This window comes from Marmota marmota, unplaced genomic scaffold (assembly GCF_001458135.2).
Source record: "Marmota marmota marmota unplaced genomic scaffold, marMar, whole genome shotgun sequence".
Taxonomy (NCBI): Eukaryota; Metazoa; Chordata; class Mammalia; order Rodentia; family Sciuridae; genus Marmota; species Marmota marmota.
Window position 1 is genome coordinate 2,197,954 of NW_026000305.1, and position 12,093 is coordinate 2,210,046.

A 12,093-nucleotide genomic window follows, 5' to 3' on the forward strand; every position below is an offset into this window, starting at 1 on the left:
GGATTTAAGTGAGCTATATAAAGATGCATGACACTGTAAATTAAAATCTGATATAGGTTATCATGAGGAAAGTTTGTATTATTATTCTTAAAGTACCCTTAAAACTGAGACATTCTCTTCATTCATTCATTCATAAACATTTTTACCACTTCCAGTGGAACAGGCAATGGCTATTGCAGGATAACTTCCTTCAATCCTACCTACAAGTCAATGCTACTGAAAGTGCTTTTTCTCATCATTTGGGGCTTTCATTTAGATCATTTTACCTAATTCTGTGGTCTTCCAGGGAAAATGTATTTTCTTTAGCAAGTCTTTCTGGAATTAATAAATCTTAGATTTAGATGGGTTCCCCTTTTTGATCTGAAAAAAATCCATATTCCTATAATTTAATGTCAGAAATAGGAACTTAAAGATCTTAATGCTGGCCAACACTATATATCTTAATGTTTGTGATTTATATTAAGCTTAATGTTTTACTTTTTGAAGTTATTACATTTGTCCTGTAATATTTCCATTAGGGTTATATGAGAAAAGCCACATTTGTTTAAATAATCAATTTCAATAATGATAGTTCAATAGAGTTAGAAACAAATAAGTATACTATAATGTGTGGAATTAATGTGCCAACATTCCAAATGTAAGAAAATTAAGGTGTTCCTTTGTTTTAGGGTCAGACTAATCTTTGCTGAAATACAATTTGCCCTTTAAATGTCTACTGTCTCAGCATCTGAATGAATTAACCCTGCATATAGTACTATAAACAGATGTGTTGAGATGGCGTGTGTGTGTGTGTGTGTGTGTGTGTTTGCACCTGCCTATTTGGGTTAATATCTATGATTTTATAAAACATTGTAAACTTTTTATTACAAAACCTAGTCTACTTGGCTAGTAAGGTTTAGTATGCTTCAATTTGCTAATGCTATCAGGTTCTAACTGGTCTAATGGAAGAGGAGATAACTGCCACTTATAGAACACCTACCAGGTTCAGCTATATGTACAAACTGACTTCTTAGAATGATAATAGTATTAGCCCTAGCCTAAACAGGCTAAAACATTTTTAAAAAGTAACCAGCAGTTTTAAGTACTTTCATACATTGCTGATAGGTATATAATTAACTTAGCCATTTAGGAATTCAGTTAGGTAGTATCTGTTAAAATGAATAATGCACATCCTCCATGCCTCAGGAATACCATTTATTTTGTGGGATTCTAGAGAAACACTCACATTGCACATGGATACTCACTGCAGAATAGTGAAAATCTGGAGATAATTTAAATATTGATCAGTAGGAAAATATATAAATAAGCTATCAAACAAACATTATAGAACACTATTAGCTTAAAATAATGCATTAAAACATAAATCTGTTATATAAGAGCTATTGTTAGTTTAAGTTGTAGAATAATAAAATTGTTAAATATTACTATTTATAATAGATATTTATGTAAAATACACAATAATGGTTATTTCTGGATAATTGATCTGACTGAAGGGAGGATAATTAAGGGAAGTTCTTTTACCTTTATCTGTATAAAATTTTACATTAAGATTGTACCATCCAGGCATGGTGATGCACGCCAGAATCCAAGCAGCTTGGGAGGGTGAGGTAGAACCATCACGAGTTCAAAGCCAGCCTCAGCAACTTAGTGAGGCCCTAAAAAACTCAGTGAGATAGTGTCTCTAAATGAACTATAAAAAGGTCTGGGGATGTGGCTCAGTGGTTAAGTGCCCCTGAGTTCAATCTCAGTACCAAACAAAACAAAACAAAAAGAATGTACCCATGTATTACATAATCAAAAAACATCCCTTTCCTTTCTGTCTCCTTGAACCTGCTACTCTTGGATCTGTGGTCCAAACTCACCTGCAAATGGTTGCATTTTTAACAATTTTCCTAAACAGAAGAGCATGTACCTGTTTGGCCTACAATCATTATTTAATTCCCTGTGTCTGAGCAATTCTCCTTGGCTACCAGCAGGAAATCTGGGAACATACTGAGATGCTGCCTAGAAACAATGAACCTGCAATATTGCTGTTGATGTAGGGGGACAGGGAAAGTGAAAATGCTATAAGCTGAACAATAACAAAAAAACAAAGTATGCAGAATATTTGGAAGTTTGAGTAAATGTATGGCCCTGTTTTAAGAATATATTACACTTATTATAGCTTTGCTTGTGTATGAATCTATCCATGTTTCCCATGATGGTGAATTTTAACATTTCCCTAGTTCCAAAGAAAAAATGTTTTTGTCTTTGTGGGAAAATTATCTTGGAGTTATATCAATTAATTTTAAATTACAAATATGGGGTGATAGAATACTGTGATCAACTCCGTGCACACTAATAAAGCTATGCAGGATTGCTGATTTGGGAATAATATAAATAATGATAGTATAATCAATAGAGTGATCATTTTACTTATAAAAATCATGTATATTTTTTCATTTTTATGGATCATTTTTACATTAGAGCCCACTCTTTGGAATTAAACTAGAATCAGAGCAGACAAAGCATAATTAAGTGGGAGCTTGAAGTAATCTAAGGGCAGCAGTCTTAGTCAAGTTTTCAAAGGTATTTTTCTATATTGTTTGGCATTTTTATAATATTAACTATTATTAATCAAATTAATAAATTATTAATTAATTAAATTAATGAATTTATTAATTAAATTAATAAATTAACTATTATTAATTTTATAGTATTGTTTGATAAAATTTTGCATTTCTTAGCCTATTAAGTCCCAAATTTTCAATTGTGTGAGTATTTCACTGAAATTGACATAGGTGCATTAAAATTGGTTATAAACCAATCCAGAGCTTACATATCCTTTATGTTCATTAAGAGCAAAAATACAGGTTGCCTTATAAATAGGACACAGGGACAATATAGTATAAGACAATGTAGTATTCAAAGGACATTGGTAAAATATGATATCTGAGTTGCTGAGACAAAATAGGATATTAATTGCAGACATATGATAACATTGTGTATATATCAGCACCCAAAAGAATAAAAAAATATTTACTAGTATAAAGAGAATGTATTACTATGAAAATGACCCAGAAACTATGTTATCATAAGTAATTCAGTAATGTGCTCTTTGGAAAGATGGACATAATCAAAGAAAGCCCTATTTAATGTTCTTATTTCTGGCTAATAATATTATTAGAAAAATAAAGGAGATAAGCCAGGAACAGTGGCACATACCTGTAATCCCAGTGTCTCAGGAGGCTGAGGCAGGAAGATTGGCAAGTTCAAAGCCAGCCTCAGCAAAAGTGAGGCACTAAGCAACTCAGCGAGATCCTGTCTCTAAATAAAATACAAAATAGCGCTGGGGATGTGGCTCGGTGGTCGAGTGCCCCTGAGTTCAATCCCCAGTACCCACCCCCCTAAAAAAGTAAGGGGGGCTTAATGCCTCAGGAAACTACATAATTTTTAAAGGATACTGTTCAGTAATAATTACTGATCCTTTTGTTTCTCTCAACAGGAACTCCACTCTCCAACTCTGAAAATATCTTCTTGTGCCCCAAGTACTCTACATATAACGCAAAATACTGAACAGGTAAAAGAAATTATGGATGAGATTTGATTTGTTTTAATTATTTTTATGTAAGTGTTGATCAAATTTGTAAACAATCTTTAGGCCTGCATTAGCCTTTATACACTCACAAAATGTCAGGATCCTAAAAAGAAAAAGAAGATTAAATATATAAGAATCAGCTCAGCCAACTAAAGGAATGTAAAATAAGTGCTATGAATCAGATTCTTCAATTTCATTGCCTATTCAATCTAATTGCCTTTAGTTTGAGTGCAGTTTGATTTTAACCAAAAATCTCGAGTGAGTATTTAATGGTACTTGACTTTAGCACCAAAAAAAAGTCCCTTGAAATTTGATTGACGAATGGACTTTGAGACTGATAATATTTTATGTTTACATTCAGAAAGAATAACTTGTAGGGTCAGAACTAGCTTTTTTCATGGGTGTATGATTTGAAAGAGACAGATGTCTATTTTTCTTAGCATTTAGGGTCTAATAATCCCACTTTTATAATTATTCTTGAATCTAGGCAATGTTTGTCTGAAAGATACCTATAATGATAATTAAATATTATGTTAGCAAATATGTGTTTAATTAGCTTGTAAACATATATCCAGAATTATATTCTAGGAAATCAAAACATAAAATACCTAAAGTTTGTACTTAAGTGAGAGGGGAGTATAGGGAATAGGGGATTTAGAAGATACTAGGGAAAGAAGATGCTGTTTTAAAAACAATCTCATCCTGATTAAGTGCCAGAGTATGAACTTGGATAGTGAGGACACAATGAAATAAAAAATAAACAAAAGTAGTCTCTAGACCTTGAGTATAATAATAAAAGTGTGACATTATGCAGAATTAGTAAGATTATCAAAGAAAACTTTTCCTACCACTTCCCAATTTTGCCTAGACTAAAGTCATTTAAACTCAGCAAACATTTGCTCAATGCCAAGTTTGTGACAGTATTTCACAAACGTGAATTACACCCAAATCTAACACTATGGTAGAATTGCTTCAAAAACCTAAGTTCACTTAAGTTACAGTTCCCCATCTCCAAACCCAGTCAAATAATCACATTAACAGTTACATATTTAATTTCTCTACATTTATGTTCTAATAATAAAAATATGTTATTGGAGAAAAGTTTATAATTACAAAATAATATAAGAAGGAATAATACAAATCACTCATTATTTATTCCCTCGCCCAGATATAGTACTTTTAACATTTTGTTGTATTTTCTTCAGTTCAGACACAAAACTAAGATCATAATATATATACTATTTGGTATCCTTATTTTTTCACTTAAACTTATATAATATTATGAGCTTTTCATGTAAATTTGCATTACTCAAGTATTTAATAGCTACATAATTTAGCCTATAGATTATTACTTAATTTTCCTCTTTCCTTAAGATTGTGCTCATTCTACTGCTCTTTTATCAGCATTATTATCTTTAAAAATTTCAGTAAGTATGTGGTATTCTTTTGTTAACTTTGATTTCTAATTTTCTTGAACATGTTTTGTTAAATTTATTAACCATTTCATTTTATTTTATGAATTGTACATGTCGTTTATTCATTTCTCTATAGTGTCAAGATTTTTTTCTCATGGATATATAAGAAGTCTCTTTATATTAATGATATTGACTCTTACCAATATAACTTTTACAAATTATTTTGTTGTAGTGTTTTCTCTCCCTTTTAATGTTTATGGCCCTCTCCTTCCAATACACTAAAGATTTAAATGTGTGCATATATACAGACACACACACACATACACATAATTTTTTCATTCTGTATCCTTCTATTTTTTTAAATATTACATGTCCTTTTCAGACCAAATACTTATTAAATAAATATTAAGCTATATTTTCTTCTAATCATGTGTAACATAGGGAAACAAATATTTTTGTTAATTTTTTATAATTTTTATAAAATAATTTTTTATAAAATAATTATATTTTCTACAAATATAATGCATGTATTACTGTGAGACACCAAGAAATTAGCACAGTGCTGAGCACACAACACATGTTTTCATGAATGTTCCCAAGATTGAAATTAACTATAGATCCTCATACCATGATTCATGCAAATGACTCTAAAACTTTCACTCTAAACATTATTCCATACACACACACACACACACACACACACACACATATATATATATATATATATTTTTTTTTTTTTTTTTTTCTTCACAGGAACTTCATTCTCCAGCACTGAAAGTCACAACATATCCACAGACAACTATTAGGAGATATATAGTACAGAATCCTGAACAGGTAAGATGTCACATAAAATCTTTTTCCAACATATAATGCCTTAGAAGTTGATAGGTAAACTAGAAGGGTGAGTTAGTTACCTGGTCATTAAAATCAAATCACTGGAATTTTTTCATCAATAAAGTGAATTTTTAATCATTAGTATAAAAAATGTCATCTTTCAGACAACCAGGCACCCATTCATTCTGACCCAGAAATGCAACAGTTCAAAGCAGCTTGAAAATTCTTGGGTTATAAGTGGTTTCTATTTCTATAGCTTCACTCTTGCACTTCTCTTTGAACCAAAGAGAAAAGGGACAACATTCTTTCTTAGGCTTCCCATAAAATCTCTATCAACTCTTACTCCAGGGATTAGAGTTTTTAGTCTATTTAGATTGCATTTGAGATATGGACTAGAAAGAAGAAAATGAAAAGTCGAAAGTTCAAAACTGTCTTCATGTTTTGCTTTCTACAGTGTGTGAAGTATGTGCCTAGCAATGAGATGTTTTGAAAATTACATTGTATTTCTTATTAAGATACACAATCTTGTATTTCACAAAGTAGGTCATTATTCTCTGTTCCATTTTGAGGAGAAAATTAAGAAGAGTATTTTTGTTCACAGTAATAAGCTTTCCTTGATATATACATTCACACCCCCACCCCGCTCATACACACACACACACACACACACACACAACATTATGGGCAAAAGGAATTTCCATGAGGTTATACGGACACCATTTCACATTTGGAAACAGTGTAATCCAGATAGGAATACAGATTTTTTTTCTTTGCTCTCTAATTTATTTCTCCACTATTATGGGAAACAATTTTCTCTTCCACTACAAGATAAAATAAATGATTGGCATCTGCTATGGGAGGCAAAGCATTAAATTAGGGTGCTATGCTTACTACTAATTTAGGTAAGTGAGGTGGTTGTGTTTGTTTTCTACTAGTATCTAACCCCACAATTCCTTATTTATTTATTCTAAAATTATTTTCTCATGTTTGCTTCTCCAGGGAGGCCACTGGTTCTGCATGTGTCTGTGTGAATCTGTGTGCACACAAACTCTGAGTAGAATTTGGTTATTTTAGACATTTTCTTGAGTTCTCTTGAATCCTTATAAACCTTGAAAGAGGATATGATTATAACTAAAGCAATTGACTGCTTCTTCTTTTGCAGAATCAAATATTTAAGGAACAAATCTGAAAAGTAGAAGGCAGATAGGAGAAATTGGGGATGACCTGAGAGAGGACAGTGTATCTCTCTTTCTCATTTGACCAATTACTTTATACTTTTTCCATATTTCTCCCCCTCTTTCATTTTCTTTCTTTTACATGCAAAATGGGAGATGTGCATTTTTGGATGCATAGCCCAATTGATCTGGCTTCAAAAAAGTTAGTTCTAGATAGCACTTCTTTCCCATAATGTAAAAACCTGTGCTTGCCTAGGTTATATATAGAAATTTTAAACATCAAATAATTTGGATTCCAATCCACTTTGCCAGCCAAATTTTTGTGACATTGGATGAATTTTTATTCTTTGGTTAATGAGATAAAAGGAAAAATTAATATTCATTGGCTATATACCACATGCTAGTCAATTTACATATTGCATTCCATTTAATCCTACAAAAGCAAAGAAACAGAAGCACAGAGAGATTCATTAATCCATCCAGTAAATATTTATCAGTTACCTACTATGTGCCAGAAATTGCCCTAACAAGGTTTCCACTTTCTTGAAACTTAAGTTCTAAACTGGTATAAAAACATTCAGTTGCAAAGTGGCAGAGTTGGAAATGAAATTGAACAATACAGATCTGGGAGAAAAAAATATTGCAACTTAAGACAGTTGATGGAGGTAAATTGGTTACCAGATTCATACCTATATTTCTTTTTACCTGTCATGTAGTTGGTTACAAAGGCAGAGAAATTAGATGTATGCAAGTACATAATGTATTAGAAACCCTGGGTTTCCTCTGTAGGAACTCATAATTTTGAACTGTGGTTCAACTATAAACAATTTCTCAAGAAGAACCAGCAGAGGACTAAAGAAAAATAGTGATTTTAAAGCTTTTAAGTCTCTTCTTTATTGAAGAATAAAACAAATTTCAAGCCCCATGCTTTGTAAACAAAAATAATCTAATTGGTCTAGCAAAGCAGCTTGAAAATCCTGTCTAGATATATTTCCCATTTTATTTCCAAATACATTTCTTTTTTGTTTGCTCTTTTAAATCCCCTAGGAGAAGATTCTAGTTTAATTACACTATTTATAATAAGCTGAGCCTCCTAAATGGCAACATCATCCTCTCACCTCCCAGCTTGTCTAATCTTTATTTCTCCTCCCTGTAATTAAACTGATCTCAATCCAATTCTTTCATTATGATTTCCTTCTATCTTTGTTTTTCATTTTGGTTGTTTTAAAATGTCCTTATTCTCTATTTGATACCATTTTAGTCAAAGGGCTTATGCATTTTCATTTATTATTTGAACAAGAAATGAAAATTCTTCTTTCCATTCATTTATAGAATTCTATTGATATTTATCAGTTTTGTTAATTTTTCAATTGTGGAGATTTTGCTATGGGGAGGAAACTATGCAGCCTTCAGATAGAAACAAGGAAATAAGACATGTTTTCTAAATCAAAGAAACTTCTAGTTCCTTTCAGGAAGGGAAAAAAGACATGACCACAGATAGCTGTGGAAAATACTTGGTGGGATGATAAAATATTATTGAAGTTCAGATATTGGAGATAAAACATATGTTGGGGGGGAATTATTGAACGATTTGTTGTGGTATTTAAGGTATTAATATGAGTAACATTGTTTTAAACATCCTTTTATTAAAAATGTAGCTAAAGTTTTAATAAGTGTGATTTGCTCAGGTATTCTCAAATTTACCACTCTCTTCTTTTTTTTTAAAGAGAGAGAGAGAGAGAGAGAGAGAGAGAGAGAAGATTTTTTTAATATTTATTTTTTTAGTTTTCGGCGGACACAACATCTTTGTTTGTATGTGGTGCTGAGGATCGAACCCAGGCCGCACGCAAGCCAGGCGAGTGCGCTACCACTTGAGCCATATCCCCAGCCCTACCATTCTCTTTTCTGACAGCTGTTCTGGTGATAGTTTTAACCAAATTTAATATACTAGACATGGAGGTTGAAAGAAGAAAAGTCACATATGACCCTTAGCTTTTCATCTTAAGGCAATATAAATATGGCAGCCCAACTAAAAGCATTAAGACGGGTAGAGAAGATGAAGAAGTTTTGGCAAATAAGATTATGAGTGTTGTTTGAACCAGTGACATTTGAGGTACATGGAAGATGCCCAATAGTGAAAATGATGCAGAGAAAGTCACATTTGTGGTAGAGACATAGGAGTCCTATTAAAGTTATCATCAAAGCTATAGGGATAGTTGGGCATGGTGGCACATACTTAAAATCCCAGCATATCCAAAGTGTGAGGCAGGAGGGTTGCATGTTCAAAACTAGCCTCAGCAATATAGTAAGTCCCTAAGTAACTTGGTGAGACCCTGTTCCAATTTTTTTTAAAAATACTACTAATAAAAAGGGCTGGGATATGCCTTGGTAGTCAAGTTACCCTGAGTTCAATCCCTGCTTTAAAAATAAAATAAAATAAAAGCTATAGGAATTAGTGAGATACCTGGGACTTAATGGAGAATGTTAAGGTAAGATAATCAAGAAATGCCTACTTTAAGGGGACAAAAAGGGGATGATTTCATAGGAAGAGGTGTTGTCAGAGAAGGATGTGAACATAAATAAATGAAGCAAATAGCAGAAGGAAACACGCAACCATCTCAAATTTTGAGAATAGAGACTTCATTAAGAAGTTAATACTGATGATTGAGAGACCAGTTTTTTGTATGTGTGGTGGCAAAATCCAAATGCAATGTTAATGGGTGAGTGTATCAAGAGGAAGTGTAGAAAATTAGTGAGGATTACTCTACTGAAATAGATATTGGTGAGAGAAAGGAAAGATGGGATGGGAGCTAAAGGAGAAAACAGAATTTTGCAGACCCTGGGAGAGTTGTAGATACTAGGAAATAACCGGTAATAAGGAAAGCTAAAGATGTAACATAGTATAGAGATAAATGGGTAAAATACTGGAGGTGTCAAGAGACGATAGGATTCCAGGAACATAAAGAGAAGTGACACTGGGGAAAGAGTATTTCTTTCTTCTTAGAGTAGAAACTGTATAGAGATTTCTGAAGTGTGGAGGAACATAGAGAGATAATATGGGATTAGGTTATCTTAGGTTTCTCCATAAACAGAAGGAGAATGAGGGAATATAAGCACATTGGGGTTTGAGAAAAATAATTAGATTTATATCCACAGTTATAAGAAATGTGATGTATATAAGTATAATCACCAAGGTTGGAATGCTTACTTGAAATTGTATAACTTGAATTTGCAAAGCTTGAAATTAGATAACGAAATTTCTTTGTCAGAGCTTTGTGGCCTGGGAACTAAAGAGTAGATGTTAGGAATTACATACTTGTTAGATGTGAGAACTACTTCCAAAGGTTCCAAACATAACAATTAAAATTATAAGATCAACTATTTTGAAAGCACCTGTTAATCTTTAGTGTGTATCTGGCACCAATTCAAATGTATGTATTGAACAAAAGATGCTGCCCAAATAGTAAAACTGTTTAGCAGTTTCTTTGCTAAAAAAATCTAAATTTCTGATTAAAGTTACTTTTCTGATTTTCTTTGTTAAAATAATTTATTCATATTGATATGTGGTTTTACTTTCTTATATATTTTTGAAAAATAATAATTATCTCAACTTGAACACTTTTTTGTAAGTCATTTTTTTGTTTTTGGGGTTTTTTTTTTTGTTTGTTTTGTTTTTGTAAGTCATTTTTAAATAATGAGACCAAGAAGCATTCTAGACAGAATCAGTACTGTTAACTACTGACCATCTTTCTTCCTTAAAAATAGTAATAAAGGTGCAATTTATGGTGCAATTTTCTGTGAAGAGAAAAGAAAATTTTATGTTTTGATAAATTTGTTTTCCCTCTCTTAGTTCATATCATCTGTTCTCACTCAATCATATGTTCCTTTGCTATGGGGTATTCAAGATTTGTAAGTCCTTGTCCTCAATAAGCCAATTCTCATTTATTTTTGAAATCAATAATCTAGAAAAATTATAATAGTGTTCTCAGAAATTATTTTAAATATAGTATAGACTATACAGTATTATTAAAAACCAATACTCTTTTTACATTAAAGTTACAGATAAAGGGTACCTTAAATACATTATTATACTTGATATGAGATATCCTGCATTAATGTCTCTATGATAAGCAAACAAACTTCAGAGAAGTTTAAATGACTTTCCTAAGTTTCCACAGTGCATAGATAATAAAAGAAGAAATTAAATACAGATTTTATTATTTCATAACTTTTTTTTCCATTAGATCTGTTTCTACTAATTTTGATAGTCTAACTCAATTAATTTATAATAGTCCAAATGCAATCCATTTTGTAGTTCTTACATGTTGACATCTCTGAAGCATTTAAACATTCAACTTCGTTCTACTTACTGAAAATTTCTCATCTTGATTTCCATGACACATTTCTCTTCTGATTCTCAGACCTTTTACAGCGTGTCTAGTTCTGTCTTTCATCTTCACTCACCTTTTCAGCAATTGCATAGTTTTAGCTAAGACGTCTAAGCAGTTGGTTCTGAAATCTGAATCTGCAGTCTTGAAATTCCTACTTAGTTCCAAACCTGAGTTTTCAGCCATATGCTAGATGTGTACATACAAGTGTCCACCCACATATTTGTTGTTTTGTGATGCTGGGGATTGAGCCCAGGGTCTCACACATGCTAGGTAAGCACTCTGCTACTGAACTACACCCATAGACCCACATATATTTTTGGTTACAGTCTTTCTCGCAGTTCTTTGCAATAATTTCATACATGTTAAAGGGCTTACTATGTGTTACACGAAATAAAGACATGAACCAGATCCAAATTCTAATAGGAGCATATAAAACTCAGTGTCTCAATGTTTGTTTTTTATACCATTGGCTATGTAGTAGACTCCTCCAGGTTCAACATCCCAGAGTCAACTTTGAAAAGTACTGCCCTTGAATATAAGAATAATATCCTAGCCAGTATACTTACTTGCATTCTTCCTTTTCTCTGGTTAATCTTCCTGAAGTAGACTTTTTTTCATCTTAGACACCCTTTTACAAGGACTTAGACTTCTTATTTTTTATTGAACCAAGCTATCTGACAAGTATATTCCCTATATATAAC

The 12,093-nt window shown here is 32.1% G+C and overlaps 1 protein-coding gene across 3 annotated transcripts in view; it reads left to right on the forward strand.

Moving 5' to 3' along the window:
- Nucleotides 1-12,093, forward strand: part of Pof1b (POF1B actin binding protein) — a 67,556-nt gene that overhangs the window by 9,546 nt on the left and 45,917 nt on the right. For all 3 annotated transcript variants that reach the window (XM_015502130.1, XM_015502131.2, XM_048797291.1), the window contains exons 3-4: nucleotides 3,485-3,559; nucleotides 5,746-5,826. In XM_015502130.1, coding sequence (XP_015357616.1) covers nucleotides 3,485-3,559; nucleotides 5,746-5,826 — 156 coding nt within the window. The remainder of the gene's footprint in view (nucleotides 1-3,484; nucleotides 3,560-5,745; nucleotides 5,827-12,093) is intronic.